This window comes from Miniopterus natalensis, chromosome 10 (assembly GCF_054644295.1).
Source record: "Miniopterus natalensis isolate mMinNat1 chromosome 10, mMinNat1.hap1, whole genome shotgun sequence".
Lineage (NCBI taxonomy): Eukaryota > Metazoa > Chordata > Mammalia > Chiroptera > Miniopteridae > Miniopterus > Miniopterus natalensis.
The window spans coordinates 22,087,875-22,105,564 of NC_142090.1; the positions used below are offsets into that span (position 1 = coordinate 22,087,875).

Consider the following 17,690-nt stretch of genomic DNA (forward strand, 5'->3'; position numbering starts at 1 on the left):
AGGTTGGATGATTGCCACCTAGGGTGGGGGCAAAAAAAGAGGAGGGGATAGGTATAGAATTGACCCTCTGTTGTCAACCACCTGTGACTCTTGAGTTTTATTTCAAAGACAGCAATTGCTTAAAGTTTTCTCTAGTCATCATTAGAACAATAAGCATTCATCACAGATTGGTTTACATGCATCAGGGATAACATTATCAGGAATGCAGTTTGAGGCATAAATAGATATTTCTGCAAAACATGATGAAAATTGTGAGTTGATGAAAATGTCTTGCCTCCCTGAAACTACTTTTTTAAAGAAAGTTTGTTCCAGATTCTACCACAGCACTCTCTTCCAAGTTAACTTTTAAAAGAGCTCTGGAAATTTTTCTCAGAATCTTGAAACAATCCTGACCTAAGGTGACTCTTATTTTCTTAATTTTAACCTTTTGCAAAGGTATGGGTTGTGAGCTGGAAGTGAGACTGGTAAATGCCTCTCTCTGCAGCACTGTGTTTTTGCTAGAGCTCCCATCCTGCTCTGCCCAGAGTGAACACTCTCAGATCATTTTGTGTGGCACCACTGCAGCTCTAAACGACAGAACAAGCTATATGTAATGAAACTGTGTATGCTATTTTATTTTTTATTTTTATATTATGTGTCATATACCCATTCTGATAGATATTTAAATAAAACATATTTAAAGATAATATTTTCAAAGAGCAATAGCTCAATATAAATGGAGCATATCATTTCCAACAGTTTAAGTTATAAACATAAGACCAGACATTAAAATGTCCCCAACTCTCAAGTCAATTTTTTCTATTGCACTCCACCTTTAGTTACAGGGTGAAGTTCTTTATGAATATATTGAACATTATTTTTCTGGTATATTTTTAAGAGAATAGTCAATGTGCCAATACTTTATAATCCACATTTGGTTTTGGTTTTGTGGTTTGACTCTTTTGTGGTTTAAATCTAACTGGCATTCAAAGAAACTAAATGAAGTTTTACAGCCATAAATATCACATGTTGTTAGAAAGTTCTTTTTTTCCTGTTCTTTTTTCAGAGTTCAGCTTTTTATTGAATGTTTACAAAAGAGGTTTAGTCAAAAAGCCCAAAGGCCATGTCATCATGAGACTCCTCAGATTCTTCCTTCTTTGCTTCCACTTTCTTCTCCTCAGCTGGGGCAGTGGTGGTGGGAGCAGGACCTCCTGCTGGGGCAGCACCAGCTGCTGGCGCAGGCCCACCAGCCCCTACGTTGCAGATGAGGCTCCCGATGTTGACGTTGGCCAGAGCCTTTGCAAACAAGCCTGGCCAGAAGGTTCAATATTTACAACAGCTACTTTAATGAGGGCATTGATCTTAGCCCTCCATTACTGTCAGCCCATCATTCAGGATAAGGGACGAGTAGATGCAGGCAGGCTCTGAGCTCTGAGCCCTAGGCTGGGGCAGGGTGTGGATGAGTGCTGGGCTGGTGAAGGCTGCCAGGAGGGGTGGGTATGATAAGAGCACTTAACACAAAATGTGCCCTCAAAGCAAAATTTGGGGTATATAGTACAGTATTGTTAGGTATAGACACTACACTGTACAGCAGATCGCTAGACTTGATCCTCTTGTATAGTCAAAACTTTGTACCTTTTAACTAATACTTCCCTGTTTTACACTCCCCCCAGCCATTCTACTGCCTGAAAAATACCTTTGTACTTTGTTTTTTTGAGTTTGACTCTTTTCGATTTCTCATAAAAATGGGATCGTGTAATATTTTTCCTTCTGTGTCTGGCTTATTTCACTTGGCAAAATGTCCACCAGGTTTAACCATGTTGTTGTAAATGGCCTAATTTTCTTCATTTTTGAAATTGAAAAAATATTTTATTGTATATGTGTGTGTGTGTATGTGTCATATTTTCTTTATCCATTCATCCATTAATGGGCATTTATATTGCTTTTGTGTCTTAGATATTGTGAATAATGCAGCAGTGAACATGGCAGTGCAGATAACTCTTTCAGATTCTGATTTCAGTTCCTTTAGATATATAATTAGGATTCAGGTTCTGGATTATATTGTAGTTCCATTTTTAATTATTCGAGGAAAACCTATAATGGTTTCCATAGTGGCTGCACAAACAGTGTTCAGGTCTTTCACTTTTCTCTACATCCTCAACAAACTTCTCTTTTGTTTCTAGCTACCCTAACGGGTGTGAAGTGATAATTCACTGTGGTTTTGATTTGCATTTGAAAATCATGTGGCCCGGCAGGTGTGGCTCAGCGGTTCAGCATCAACCTGGGATCCAGGTGATCAGGATTTGATTGCCGGTTGGGGCACATTGCCCAGGTTGCGGGCTCAATCAATGACTCTCTCATCATTGATGTTTCTATCTCTCTCTCTCTCTCCTTTCCTTTCTCTGAAATCAATAAAGATATATTAAAAAAAAAAATCTCACCCTGAAAATCATGTGATTGCAACTGATGTTGAGGACATTTCCATATTCCTGTTAGCCATTTGTCAGTCTTCTTTGAAGAAATGTCTGTTCAGGGTTTGTGGTTTTTTGCCCATGTTTTAATCAGGTTGTGTATTTTGTTGTTGTTTTGTTTGTTTATTTGTTATTATTGACCTATAGGAGTTTCTTGTATATGCTTTGGATATTAACCCTTTATCAGAAATATTTTTTGCAAATATTTTCTCCCATTCTGTAGGTTGCCTTTTCACTTTGCTTTGCAGAACTTTATAGTTTGATGCAGTCTGTTTATTTTCTCTTTTGTTGCCTGTACTTTTGGTGTCATATCCAAGAAGTCATTACCAAGGCTAGTGTCAAGATGCTTTTCCCCCCTATGTTTTATTCTAGGAGTTTCATGGTTTCAGGTCTTATGTTTAAGTCTTTAATACATTTTACTTGATTTTTGTGTATGGTGTAAGGTAAGGGTCCAATTTCATTATTTTACATGTGTGTACTTAGATTTCTCAGCACCATTTATTGAAGATACTACCCTTTCCTCATTGTGTATTTTTAGCACCCTTGTCGAAGATTAGTTGTCCATATATATATGGGTTTATTTCTGGGCTCTCCATTCTGTTTCATTGGTCTCTGTGTCTGTTTTTATTCCAGTACTATATTATTTTAATTACCATAGCTTAGTAATATATTTTGAAATCAAGAACTGCTTTGTTATTTCTCAAGATTGTTTTGGCAACTTGGGGTCTTCTGTGGTTCCATTGAACTTTAGAATAATGTTTTCTATTTCTGTGAAAAATATAAGTGGGATTTTGAAAGAGATTGTATTGAATCTGTAGACCATTTGATGTCATATGGACATTATAACAATGCATAAATTCCTAGAAACATACAAGCTATCAAGATTGAATCAAGAAGAAACAGAAAACTTGAACAGAACAAAAACAAGGAATTTGAATCAAGTAGTCAATAACCTCCCAACAAGAAAAAGCCCAGGCGCGGTCCTTCTTAAACTTTTCCAAAAAAAGTAGAAGAGGGGACACTTCCAAACACATTTTATGAAGATAGTATCATTTTGATATCAAAGCCAGACAAAAACACTACAAGAAAACTACAGATCAGTATATCTAATGAATATGGATGCATAAATATTCAACAAAATATTAGCATGTTGATTTCAACAGCATAATGAAAGGATCATAAATCTTATCTTTAGGATGCGAAGATGGTTCAACATACACAAATCAATCAGTGTGATACACTACATTAAGAAAAGAAGCTTTAAAATCATATGATCATCTTAGTAGATGCAGAAAAACAATAACATTTAACACCCTTTATTGATAAAAATTCTCAGCAAGTTAGTTATAGAAGGTACTTACCTTGACACCGTAAAGACCACATATGAAAATCCCACAGTTAACATCATACTCAATGGTGAAAAACTGAAAAAATGTCCCTATAGATAGTTTTCAGCACAGTACTGGAAATCCTTGCCAGAGCAGACAAGAAAAAGAAATAAAAGGCATCCACATTGGAAATGTAGTAAAATTACCTCTGCAGATGATGTAACTCTTATATGTAGAAAATCATAAGGACTCTATAAAAAACTATTAGAACTAATGAACAAATTGAGCAAAGTTGCAGGATGTAAAATCAACATACAAAAATCAGTTACATTTCTATACACTGACAACAAATTATCTGAAAAAAAAATTAAGAAACAATAGCATTTACAATAGCATCAAAAAGAATAAAATTCTTAGGGATAAACTTAACCAAGGAGGTGAAATATTTGTACACTGAAAAGTATAAAACACTGATGGATGGCACCGAGGGTGGCAGTGGAGGATGGTTCAGCCCAGCAATTTAAGGAGCTGCTGCGTTTCAGAGCAAAGTCTCTCCTTGCAGTTCATGTTTGGGCACCATGGACTCCACAGTGTGCTCAGATGAATGGCATGATGGCTGAGTTAGCCAAAGAACACACCCAAGTTTCGTCTGTGAAGTTGGAAGCTGAAGCTGTTTCTGAAGTACCTGAAAAATCTGAAATTAGTTCTGATCCCACCTTTCTGTTTTTCAAAAATTCTCAGAAAATTCATTAGATGGTGCACATGCCCCAAAGTTGACCAAAAAATTCAGCGACAGCTATCCATCGGCTTCTTCCCACCCAGTGGCCGTGAGCACCCCAAAGACGACCACAGCCTTTGCCTGAAGATATTAACTCAACCACTGCCCCCTGTATGCTGTTTATGAAAAGGACTCTGCAGGAGCTGCACTGTGGTTTCAGCAAGCAGATGGTGGAAATTCTCAACAAACACAATATTCAGTTAAGCAGTTTTGATATCTTCTCAGATGGATAACTTCATCAGGGCCTCAAAACCTATTCCAATTGGCCCACCTATTCCCAGCTCTGTTTCTGACGAGCTCATAGGATGACTTGAAATAGTTAAGGAGCTGCAAGTATCTGAAAAACTAGATACAATTTGCCCCAAAGCTCCCAAATTAGAGAAAAGGCCCAAAGTACTGACAAACAAAGCTTCTGTGGTGCTCTTTATGAAAAGAAACAAACAGGAAGCTAAATGTGGATTCAGCAAACAAATTCTTGAAATACTAAATAGTATTGGTGTTAAATATGAGACAGCTGATATGTTGAGGATGAAGTTCAGCAAGAGTTGAAAATGTTCTCCAACTGGCCAGCACCCCCTCAGCTGTATGTGAAAGGGGAGCTCGTTGGAGGGCTGGACATTGTTAAGGAACTGAAAGAAAATGGCTAGTTGCTGCCTATACTGAATGGAGAAAATTAATAAATGTTAAATGCGGTGGCCAACTAGTGCAGGAAATAATTATAGCAGAGCAGCTCTTGAGCCAGTCCTCGCCATGGCCTAAGAGGAGGAAAGTCTTCTTCCCCAGCTTCCATGTATTCCACAAGGCTGTGCTAAATAAATGTATGTTATGTTTTTTCCCACCAAAAATAGATTGCAGTAAACATCTTCTAATTCAGTTTTGTGTGTGTTGTTTTTAAGTATAGAACACCGATGAAAGAAATGAAAGCAGTCAGAAATAAATGGAATGATATCTGGTGTTCATGGTTTGCAAAAGTTCATATTGCCTGGTCCTGAGCTGTTCTTGTTGGGAGGTTTTTGATTACTGATTTAAATTCCTTATTTGTTTTTGGTCTATTTAAGTTTTCTATTTCTTCTTGATTTAGTCTTGATAGGTTGTGTCTTTCTAGGAATTTATCCATTTCTTCTATGTTGTCCAGTTTTTTGATGTATAATTGTTCATAAAAGTATCTTATGATCTTTATTTCTGTGGTATCATTTGTAATGTCTCCTCTTCCATTTATAATTTTATTTGAGTCTTTTCTTTGTTAGTCTAACTGAAGGTTTATTGATATTGTTTACCTTTAAAAAAAATAACTCTTAGTTTCATCAATCTTTTCCATTATTTTTCTGTTTGTTATTTACTTATGCTCCAGCCTTTATTATTTTCTTTCTTCTTCTAAACTTACTTAGTTTGTTCTTTTTAGCTCCTTGACATGTAACATTAGGTTTTTTATTGATATCTTTCTCTTTTTTTACTGTAGGTGTTTATTGCTGTAAAGTCTTCTTAGTACTGCTTTCACTACATCCCATAAATTTTGGTTTCTGCTTGTCTCAAGATATTTTCTATTTCCTTTTTGGTTCTTCTTTGACCCAATGGTTGTTCAAGAGTGCCTTGTATAATCTCCATGCCTTTGTGAATTTTTCTGTTTTTCTTTTGTTATTGATTTCTAATTTCATTCCATTGTTGTTGGGAAAGGTAGTTGAGATGATTTCAGTCTTCTTAAATTTATTAGGACTTTTTTTGTGGTTTAGCATGTACTCTGTCCTAGAAAATGTTGTGTGTGTGCTTGAGAAGAATATGTTGCTTGCTGCTGATGGGTGAAATATTCTGTGTATGTCTTTTAGGTCTATTTGAACTGTAATGTTGTTAAAGTCTGCTGTTTCTTTATTAATTTTTTTGTCTGGATCATCTGTCACTTATTAAAAGTACAGTATTAAAGTCTCGTATTATAATTGTATTGCTGTCTATTTCTCCCGTTAGGTCTGTCAGTGTCTGCTTTACATACTTAGGTGCTCTTATGTTGGGTGTGTATATATATTTTTAATTAGTCTCTATTCCTGGTAAATTAACCCTTTTATCATTATGTAATGAACTTTTTTGTCTCTTATGGCAGTTTTTTACTATTTTCTTTGATGTCAGTATAGCCATCTTTGCTCTCTTTTGGTTACCATTTGCATGAAATGTCTTTTTTCCATCCCTCCACTCTCAATCTTTGTGTGTCCTTAAATCTAAAGTGGTCTCTCGTAAGCAATATAGTTATATTTTATTCTGTCCACTCAGTCAGTCTTTGCCTTTCATTGTAGAGTTTAATTGACTTATATTTAAGCTAAGTATTATTGATAGATAACGACTTACTTCTGAACTGGACTCGAGAGTTTGAGCAGCCTATTTTAAACTGATATAGCTTCAGTTCAATCATATAAAAACCCTACACTTTTATTTCCCCCCACACATTATGTTATTTATGTGAGAATTTACTTCTACTCTGCTGCATATCCATTGACAAATTTTTGTTGTAGTAGTTATTATTAATACTTTTTTAGTTTTATATTGGGGTTAAAATGATGAATGCATCACCATTACAATATTACATTGCTATTTATTTTTTATATATTTGCCTTTACCAGTGAGAGTTATACTTTCATGCATATTTGTGTTTCTGTGTACATTTGTATCATTTTGTTTCAATTTGAATAATTTCCTTTAGCACTTTTTGGAAGATAGATCTAGTGGTCACAAACTTGCTCACAGTTTTTGCTTGTCTGGGAAAGACTTTACCACTCCTTCATTTTTAAAAAATTAAATTTATTGGGGTGACATTGGTCAATAGGGTCATATAGGTCTCAAGTGTACATTACTATAATACATGATCTGTATACTGCATTGTGTGCCCACCACCAAAGTCAAGTCTTTTGTCAGTTTATATAGGCCCCCTTTATCCTCTGCTACCCCTTCTCTCTGGTAATCACTATACTCTGTGTGTGTCCATGAGTTTCAGTTTTATATCCCACAGGGGAGTGAAATCATATGGTTCTTAGCTTTTTCTGACTGACTTATTTCACTTAGCATAATATCCTCAAGGTCCATCCATGTTGTCATAAATGGCAGTGTTTCATCTTCTCTCATGGCTGAGTAGTGGTCCATAGTACATGCACCACATCTTCTTTATCCAGTCCTCTATCAAAGGACGCTTTGGTTGTCTGCTTGTCTAAAGGACAGTTTTGCAGACAGATTTGTTTCATTTTTAAAGGACAATATTCTTCATTGGCAGTTTTTTCTTTAGCATTTTGTATATATCTTACCACTTTTTCCAATTCTCCAAAATTTCTGCTAAGAAATCTGTTCATAGCCTTATGGGGCAGGGGTCCCCTTGTATATGATGAGACACTTTTCTCTGCTGCTTTCAAAATTCTCTTTTTGCCTTTGACTTTTGACAATTTAATTATAATGTATCTCAGTGTAGACCTCTTTAGGTCTAGCCATTTGGTGTCCTTTGGGCTTCGTGAATCTGGGTGTCCATTTTCCTATCCAGATTTGGGAAGTTTTAAGCCCCTGTTTCTTTAAATAAGCTTTCTGCCCCTTTCTCTTCCTCTTCTCCTCCTGGGACTGCCATAACAGATATCATTTGGTTGTTTGGAGATGTCCCACGAGTCCCAAAGTCTTTCTTCACTCTTTTTTATTCTTTTTTCTATTTGTTACTCTTACTAGGTAACTTAAAATTACTTGTTTTCAAGTTCATTGATTCTTTATCTGCTTGTTGAAATCTGCTGTTGAATTTCCCTGCTAAATTTTTCAATCTGTGTATTCCTCAGCTCCAGAACATGTTTGGTTCTTCTCTATGGTTTCTGTCTGTTAAACTTCTTATTTTCTTCCTATATTGATTTTCTGATATCATTTAGTTGTCTCTCTGTGTTCTCTTGTAGCTCAATGAGCTTAAGATGATTTTTTTTTTTAACTCTTTCAGGCAGTTAGTTCATAGATCTCCATTTCTTTGGGGTTGGTTATAGAAACTTGATTTGTTCCTTTGTTCGTATCATGTTTCTTTGATTCTTCATGATCCTTATAGCCTTGCACTGGCATCTGCACATTGGAAGAAGCAGTGACCTCTTCCATTCTGACAGACTTGCTTCTGCAGGGAAAACTCTGGGTGTACAGCCAGAGTTTCTGGATGGGCCAACTGGTGGGGACCATGGACAGGTAGGCCTGCTGCCAGGATCTGTAGGTTGGCTGGTCTGCTGTCAGTTTTCATGGGCAGGCAGGCTTGATGCTGTGGTTCATAATCAAGCTACATTATTTTCAGGGACTTTCTAAAAAACAAATATTATTTTTACCCATCTAAACAGCGCAGATTTTTTAAGTGATTATTGCCATTACCTAAAATGCGTTAGAAAAAGCCTAGTTGAGTATAAAGTCTAATTTAAGAGGCAGATACTAGCCTGGCCGGGCGTGGCTCAGTGGTTGAGCATCAACCTAGGATCCAGGCGATCAGGGTTCGATTCCCGGTCAGGGCACATGCCTGGGTTGCAGGCTCGATCCCCAGTTGGGGGCGTGCAGGAGGTGGCCAATCAATGACTCTCTCATCATTGATGTTTCTCTCCCTCTCCTTTCCTCTCTCTGGAATCAATAAAGATATATTTTTTTAAAAAAGAGGCAGACATTAAAATATTCACATATATAGTCATACGTGCAATGCTAAGATCTGGGAAATAGAAATACTGGGTATCATACAGATTATATGGGAGGGTCTAGTTCACATCAGAGGGTCAAGAAATCTGTGTGAAAGCATGTTTTAGCTTTAGACCTTAGATTTATAAAAAAATGTACTACCAATAAAAAGCAATAATTTTAAAATATGAGAAGAAATTTTATAGATACACATATTTAAATAATCAAATTTGGCTTGATGAATACAATGTGAAATTAAAATGTAAAATGGCAGTTATTGCTTTATTTAAAAATACATGTTTAGCCCGGCTGGGCGTGGCTCAGCAGTCGAGCGTTGACCTGGAATCCAGGCAATCGGGGTTCGATTCCCAGTCAGGGCACATGCCTGGGTTGCGGGCTCAATAAATGACTCTCTCATCGTTGATGTTTCTATCTCTCTCTCTCCCTCTCCTTTCCTCTCTCTGAAATCAATAAAGATATATTAAAAAAGAATCTTTAATTTAGAACATTTGAAATATATATAAAACATAAATTCTATAGATGTCATAATTTAAACATAACTACTGTACATGTTTTGGTGTATTTATTTCCAATATTTCTTTTTTTTTTTCTGCGAAAAGATGAATTAAAACATTTGGTTTCATACTCTAAAACATTCTACTACAACTGCACTTTTAATGACGAGTATTCAGGTGGCACAGTATTTGTGTCTGTTTCTAATAAGTAATCTACTTTTACGTTATTTCCTTTTTCTCTAACAGGCATTTGCCTGGTGGCCAGATTTACTGGCGGAGCATGCAGAGAAGTTTTGGGCTTTATTCACGGTGGATATGGATACTGCACTGGAGGCTCAGCCACAAGACTCCTGGGATAGTTTTCCTCTTTTCCAACTGCTTAATAATTTCCTCAGAAATGACAGTAAGCACTTGCATTTGCTCTAGTATATGAAATGGGGGAGGGTGGGAGAATGTTAGGTGTGTGAAAGTGTATTTACAGAGCTCTTGCAGCTGTTCACTGAGTCAACAGATAACATTAATGTTTTTTCTTCCTCCCTGAGTTTATCAGGCCAGGGTTTGGGGAGACCAGCAACACTTCCACCTTGTTCCCCTGGCCTCTGGAGTTCCTCTCATTCCTACTCTCCTGGCTTCATCGAGGATAACGTAGACACCCTTCTCATTGTACCTTGTGAATCAGAAAGTCTTCAAAGGTTAACATTTCTAAAGCACTTGAGAATACTTAGATTTCTGAAAGACACCTTAGAAATTTAACATTTTCTAGAAACCATGTTACATTAAGCTTCTCTAATATGCATTGTGATAATATTATTTTCTGAAAGGTATTCTAAAGATGATAGTGTAATATTGCTATATGGTATAGCTTGCTCTCTTAATATTTAGAAATTAAATAGATTGTAAAAGGTTCTCTATTGAGATATTTTTTTCCTAAGCAATATAACTTTTTAGTTATTTCGTTACATGGTCTGCTAGATGAAAACCTAGTTTTTCATCATAATTTTAGGGGACTTTTTTCTAAATCCTTACCTGAGGATATGTTTTGATTGATTTTTAGAGAGAGGAAGAGAGAGAGAGAGAGAAACATGAGTGTGAAAGAGAAACATCGATAAGTTGCCTCCCATATGCTCCCTGACCAGGGATTGGACCCGAAATCTAGGTATGTGCCCTGACCGGGAATCAAACCTGCAACCTTTGGTGTATGGGACAGTGTTCCAACCAACTGAGCCACTAGCCAGGGAAGTGGGGACATTTGTTAACATACAGATTCCTTGGCCTTTTTTTATAATGATTCTTTTAAAAGTTTCCCTTAAACCCTAGTTTGGTAGCTATTGAGAGGCTTGCTTCAACATGTGCAGCAATCACGAGGTCATTAGTTACTTATTCTATAAAATTCTCCCCATTAGAGACCATTAAAAAAAAATATTCTGTTGTCTTTGTTCATCACTCTAGTCCATTATTACTTATCTTTCTTTGGTTGTTTATCCCTATGAGTCTCTGATAAAACCAAAACTGTTTTGCTGGGGGGGGAAAATCCCATAGATATGAAATTGTGTGTAGTATTGGACTCCTCACAGACATCGGATTTAGGACCCCAGGTTAAGAACCTCTGTTATAGTGAGAGAGGCACTATGGTATAGTAACTAATGGCATGGCTTTGACAGATTCACATCTGTCTCTACCACTTGCTACTTGACCTTTGACAATAGCTTAACCTCTATAAATTTTAGATTCTTCATCTATAAAAGAAAGACAATAATAGTACCTATCATGTCATTGACAGTGACAATTAAATAAAATAATAGCTCATATATAATAAGATGCTAAGTAAATATTATAAATGTTATCTATGGAAAACTTCAGTCTCGATTCTTTCAGCCATCTTATTCATTCTCCTATCCAATTTTATTTCCAAAGGATCCTATTTGAATATCAAAGAACTAAGCTATAATTTCTACTTTGGATTCAACCACAATGTCTGCTCTCAAAAGCTGCAAAACCCACATTCAATGATCCATATGAAAATCATTCATCCTGCATTATCCATGTTGTTGTTGTTGTTAATTCTCACTGGAGAATATTTTCTTCATTAATTTTTAGAGAGAGTGGGAGGGAGGGAGAGAGACAGAGAGACAGAGAGAAAGAGAGAGAGAAGAAGAAGAAAGGAACAGAGAAATATCGATATGAGGGACACGTGGATACATCGATTGGTTGCCTCCTGCACACACCCCGACCGGGGCAGGGATTGAACCCGCAACCCAGGTATGTGCCCTTGACTGTGAATTGAACCCAAGACCCTCTGTGGGCGGGTCAACGGACAGTCTAACCACTGAGCAACATTGGCCAGAGCTTCTCATTTAGTTTTGAAGTTCCAATTTGATTCCCTCGTGCCAGCTATCATACTCGGAATGCCCTTCTTTATTGCAAGGATCGTAGTACCATCATTCATTTTCTGCTAAGAAATCACTAGTCAGGGTTAATATTATCTTAAGACAAGTGTATAACAAAACACACAGCCAAAAATAAATACATGTGTTATGCATTAAGTCCCTAAATGAGAATAAGTTAATGTAGGATTATTTCTAACATTGCTTTCCCCATTTGTGTGAAAACTTGAGAACTGATCATATTTAGATTTATTTTGGAGTTTATTTGAAGATGAAATATTCATTACTGTTGACAGTCAAACTGTTACTAAAGATGACAAATCATTTAGCTTATTCAACATATTAGAAGTTATAGAAAAAAACCATGCTGTAGATATCTTAGAAGCTTTTTTGGGGAATCTCTACTGCAACTCTAATGAATTAACATATTTTAATATTTATTTTTTAAAAGAGCTCTTACATTGCAAGTGCAAATTTATGAGTTATGTCAAAAAAGAACACTAAAATGAAAATAATAGAAATTTTATTTTTACCCAGACTTGCAAATATTTAATTCAAAAATGTTACATGTTTCTTTCCTGTTTTAAACAATTTCTATAACACTGACTGCTTTTAACTGCATAAAATATCGTTTTATGTTATTTTGATATACATTACTAAACAAAACACAAAAGTATTTCATGCTGATCTCTGTTGAGTGTTATCTGTTTGGGACAGGGGTAAGTCTAAATCTTGGCTTTGATTATGTGGTGATTAACAGATTTTAGAAAACATCAATTATTTCAGAGAAAAACAGCATCTCCATGTAGGGAGGTAAGTAGAAAAGTTCCCCAGTGCCATAATTTCCTTTTGGTATTGGGAGTATGGTGTGGACTGGGGAATTGAAATAGAATACAGTGACTTTCTTCCCAAACTCACAAGATACTATCCAAAGGCAAAACCACTGAGCAATATCTCAGAAATTAGTAAAACATAATTTTGGGCTATTAATATCACATTTGATAATAAAAAATATTGTTAATAATTATGTTTGTTTTATTAAATTCCTGAAATATTTAGATAGTGATTTAGTGAATTTAATTTAAATGTTAAATGTCAATTTATACTGCCCACAAATTGTCCTTTTGGAAAGCCAGTGGGAAAATATAAAACTTCTGTCCTTTTAACACCATTGAAAAAAAGATCCTTACATTACTGCCATGGCATGACTGATTTATCATATTGATCCCATTAGAGTTACACTCCAAATTCTAATTAATCATGACTTTAACCAGCTAGGCCAACAAGAACAGATTGCTCTGAAATGTCCAGTGTTGGAACCAGAGGTAATTTGCTGAATAATAGTGCTTACTGTTACCTCACACGTGGTATGAGGTAACAGAGATTTTTAAGTAATTGTGATTTATTATTAATAATGTCACATACTTATGTTTGCTTTTCCAAAATAAAAATTACCAACATATCTCCAACTATTGAAGGTATTAGAATTGTACTTTATTTGTGCCTTGAAAACTTTATAGCCGACTTGTTTTTGTTTTTTGACTCATTTAGATAATCCACTGGTTGTTTGCCATCTTACTTTTATTAAAATATTTATGATTTGAGTTTTCTAAATAGGTATTTTTCTGCTGGCACATGGAAGGGGTCTTAGACAGACCTCTTTATTTTCCAGCTGAGGAAACTAAATCCCTAGGAGGTGATGTGCCTGGTCAGGGGCTTGCTGACAGGGATTCAGGGACAGAGGTGAATTGGAACCTGATCACTTGGTCTCCAGTTCTGTCTTGGTCTGCACAAGGTTGGGGAACCTTTTTTCTGCCAAGGGCCATTTGGATACTTATAACATTATTTGTGAGCCATACAAAATTATGAACTTAAAAATGAACTATGAGAAAAGCTCCTAGATTTATTGAATTTTGAGTCCCACCTGTGGTTGCCTTGGCAGGGCCAGACCAAATGATTTTGAGGGCCATGTATGGCCCATGGGCCATACGTTCCCCACCCCTGGTACAGTAACAAAAGAAGATTCTCAGGGCATTTATAAAATAATATAATCTTTTTCAGGAAGATAGGAGATTTATTGAACTGCTATTTTTACCTGAGAAAAGTTTATAGGGTCTTGAGTTGTGGGGACAGAGGAAGAGAGTTGGTTACAGGATACAGAAAAAGCCAGATAAAGGTATATGTTGTCTTAGTGTATGTGTCACTAAATGTCCATGATGAGAATTCCAGAGACTGAACTAATCATTGGGAAAAGGGATTCAAGAAAATTCAGTTTCTATTTTAAGGAGGAGAAACCTGTCTAGGGCATGTGCCTTTTCTTACAGTTGGGCATGATTAGGGAAAGTCTTAGCCTTAAGAACCCTTGGAGATGAAATGTGGTTTTCCTCAAGGGATGAGGGCCAGCTGCACCATCATTTTAGCAACTGTCCCCAGTCTCCCACCCCTCACAGACTCACCCACTGATTCCCAGAGCAGGATTGATGATGAAAACAAACTGAGGCCCCTAATTTCTGTCCAAAACAGACTGCACTCCCATTCGGCTCTTCTCCTGCCTCCGCCCCCCTCACCTACTCCCCCGCCACTAAAGAGGTCATTGAATGGGCAGCCCTTTTAAATGGTATCTGAGGAAATAGTGAAAAAGAGATGTATTAAAGTTGAGGGGAAATAAATGTGTTTTTTTTTTATAATAAAGCAAGTAGCACGGTATTTAAATGATGCCGAATGACCACAAAGCTAGTGCAAATAGATTCTATCCTTGCATGCTATTTCCTACATTAGTCCTGTTGATACAGACATGGCAAGTGACTGCTTCTGACAAATGAAAGCCATCTACAAATGGCACAAATCATTTCTTTCAACACTACTGAAAGGCAAGCCCTCGGAGCTAGTTACCTTTTAATCTGTGGATATGCTAGCAAGTGGCAAATGACCATTCTATTGGGAACTGATTCCCAAGTGAAAAATGCCACGGTGCTGCTTCTTTAATTAACAGCCTTTTCACATCGCTCGCACATTAAAGCCGTCCCGAAGAACACCCCAGCTTATATAATCAATGTCACAGCATCTCTGCCTGGACAAATAATAAATGTCCAGCTCTACCCTAAGTGAAAACCTATTCTCCAAGACTTTCACCTTCATAAAGATGGGCTCATAAAAATAAAAAAAAAATAAAAATTGGAGTGTCTCATGAGGATAAAAAGGCTAGTGTTAATAATTAACAAAGAGAGCGAAGTGGAGTGAAATTAGCCATAATAGAGCCCAGAGTGACTGGCTAAGTCACCTCTCATTATCAGAAAACTCATTAAGAAATGAAGAGATGGAAATCCCGCTGGTTTACTCTCACACTTAGGCTGTGTCAGATACAATTTTTCAGATTTCTTTCAAATGGAGAACTGTTAGGTCACCACATTGTATATTAGGTTAACCTTCAAGCTTTGAAATATGGAGAGCTGACAACCTTCATGTTATTCTACCTCATGGAGGTAGTGCTTGAATGAGCTGTGTATCTGAAATTCATGAATTGCTGTTTATTAATATATCTGTATTACATATACTAGAAACAATGCAGAAAGGCTATAACTTCTCAACTACAGGAGAGCTGTGTGCCAGCTTAGTTTTATAGGTAAGCACTTTTACAAATGATTAAATGACCACAAAATGTGAAAATGTATTTAACTGCAGTACCCAGAGTTGACTGAATTCAAAATTGTATGTTTCAACTTGTTTTACCTGCCAGTATATTAAAAGAAATACAAAAACAAGGAGCAACTAGCTTTTTTTCTGGTTGAATTCCACAGTACTGCTCTATTTCTTTACCACATGTAGACTTTTATAAATGTTAATGTGCTTTGTATATTCTTTTAGAACTTAGTGCCTTAAAGAAAATAATCTGCTCTAAATGCCTATGTGTCCATCACTGAAGATTTGCAGGAACACCTGACTAGTAAAGGCCCCATAGCATTGGGAACCCACACTTGGATTTGTTGCTCAAACATAATGAACATTATAACACCAGTGCTCTTCCTTCTTGTTACTTTCAATGGATGGATGGATGGATGGATGGATGGATGGATGGATGGATGGATGGATAGATGATAGATAGATAGATAGATAGATAGATAGATAGATAGATAGATAGATGATAGATGATAGATAGATAGATGATAGATGATGATGATAGATAGATAGATAGATAGATAGATAGATAGATAGATAGATAGATAGATGATAGATAGATAGATAGATGATAGGTAGATAGATATTTTTTAACAAATGCCCCAAGAGGAAAGGAAGAGTTTGGTGCAGCTTTAGGAAATTATTATGCTAGTAAAGATGTAAATTAATATTACCAAAGTATATAAAAATACTTAGCAATTTTTAATTAAAAGGAAAATAAAATCCAATTAGTTTTTTTTTTCTTTTTTTCTTTTTTTTTAGTTCATGTATTTTATTAACCCACATACAATTACTTGTCTTCTGGTTTGTTGAAGCAATAGGTCAGACAACATTTGCCACAATAATGTCTGTCAAAGTGGCTGTCCGTAAAACTCCAGCACCACACTTACCTGAAGGGCCCTCCCGGCGAAGGCGGCCGATTTTGCCATCTCATCCACTTTGTAGTACTTCAGGACAGCCAGCTTACCCTTCTTCCTCTTATGCTTATTCTCCCCGGGAGTGGTGTAGGACTTCTTCCTTTTCTTAGCACCACCACGAAGTCTCAACACAAGATGAAGAGTGGGCTCCTTTTGAATGCTGTAGTCAGACAAAGTACATCCATCTTCCAGTTGCTTGCCAGCAAAGGTCAGTCTTTGCTGATCAGGAGGAATCCCTTCCTTACATTTTCTATTGTATCTGAGGGTTCAGCTTCGAGAGTGATGGTCTTCCCCTTAAGGGTTTTTACGAAAATCTGCATCTTGGCGGCGACTCCACCACAGATGGCAGATTGGAAGAGCAGTTTCTTTTTTTTTTTTAAGTATGTCTATTGATTTCAGAAAGAGGAAGGGAGAGAGAGAGAGAAAGAGAGAGAGAGAGAGAGAAACATCAATGATGAGAGAGTCGTCATTGATTGACTGCCTGCCGCATGCCCCCAAGTAGGGATCAAGCCTGTAACCTGGGCACGTGCCCTGACCAGGAATTGAACCTCAGTCTCCTGGATCCTAGGTCAATGCTCAACCACTGAGCCACGCCTAGCTGGGCCAATTAGTTTCTTATTCTGCTTAAATTTCAGTGGGATGTTCTGAGTTTCTTTTAGGGGGTGGGTTTTTCTTGATATCCACTCAATAAACAGACATTTATTGAATGCTTACTTAACATGCCAGATTCTCAGCTGAGCTGAGTTGAGCTGAGCTGAGCTGTTCTTAGATCTTAGGGGTGTGTGAGTGTGTGTGTGTGTGTGTGTGTGTGTGTGTGTGTGTGTGTGTGTCTGTGTTTCTTTTACATAGTACTGTTCTAGGCTGTGATTCTCTTGACTTTTCTTCTGAAGCCCAAGTATATATTTCCTGTGATTGGGACCCTCATTATATGCATTTGTCAACATGGAGAGTGACTTATTAATTTTGTATCTTAGCCCATTGTGCTTGCATTGTTCACAG

At 36.7% G+C, this 17,690-nt stretch overlaps 2 protein-coding genes and 2 pseudogenes across 2 annotated transcripts in view; 2 read left to right on the forward strand and 2 right to left on the reverse strand.

Moving 5' to 3' along the window:
* Window positions 1-17,690, forward strand: part of CADPS2 (calcium dependent secretion activator 2) — a 539,314-nt gene that overhangs the window by 451,722 nt on the left and 69,902 nt on the right. Inside the window, exon 18 of the mRNA XM_016213343.2 lies at window positions 9,962-10,118. Within this exon, the coding sequence (XP_016068829.2) occupies window positions 9,962-10,118 (157 nt within the window). The remainder of the gene's footprint in view (window positions 1-9,961; window positions 10,119-17,690) is intronic.
* Window positions 1,081-3,833, reverse strand: LOC107537302 (large ribosomal subunit protein P1-like). The gene is made up of 3 exons (XM_016213305.2): window positions 3,812-3,833; window positions 1,357-1,460; window positions 1,081-1,275 (listed from the first exon to the last, which is right to left on the reverse strand). The coding sequence occupies exons 1-3, from the start codon at window positions 3,831-3,833 to the stop codon at window positions 1,081-1,083; spliced, it is 321 nt and encodes a 106-aa protein (XP_016068791.2).
* Window positions 4,670-5,233, forward strand: LOC107537356 (glutaredoxin-3 pseudogene; annotated as a pseudogene).
* LOC107537355 (ubiquitin-ribosomal protein eS31 fusion protein pseudogene) lies at window positions 16,524-17,023 on the reverse strand (annotated as a pseudogene).

Coding starts and splice junctions, on each gene's coding strand:
- LOC107537302 (XM_016213305.2), bottom strand. CDS start 3,833: ATGTGGTCTTTACGGTGTCAAG. Junction 1,461..3,811: donor GTGGTCTTTACGGTGTCAAG/GTAAGTACCTTC, acceptor CCCTCCTGGCAG/CCTTCACCAGCCCAGCACTC. Junction 1,276..1,356: donor TCCTGAATGATGGGCTGACA/GTAATGGAGGGC, acceptor TTGTTTGCAAAG/GCTCTGGCCAACGTCAACAT.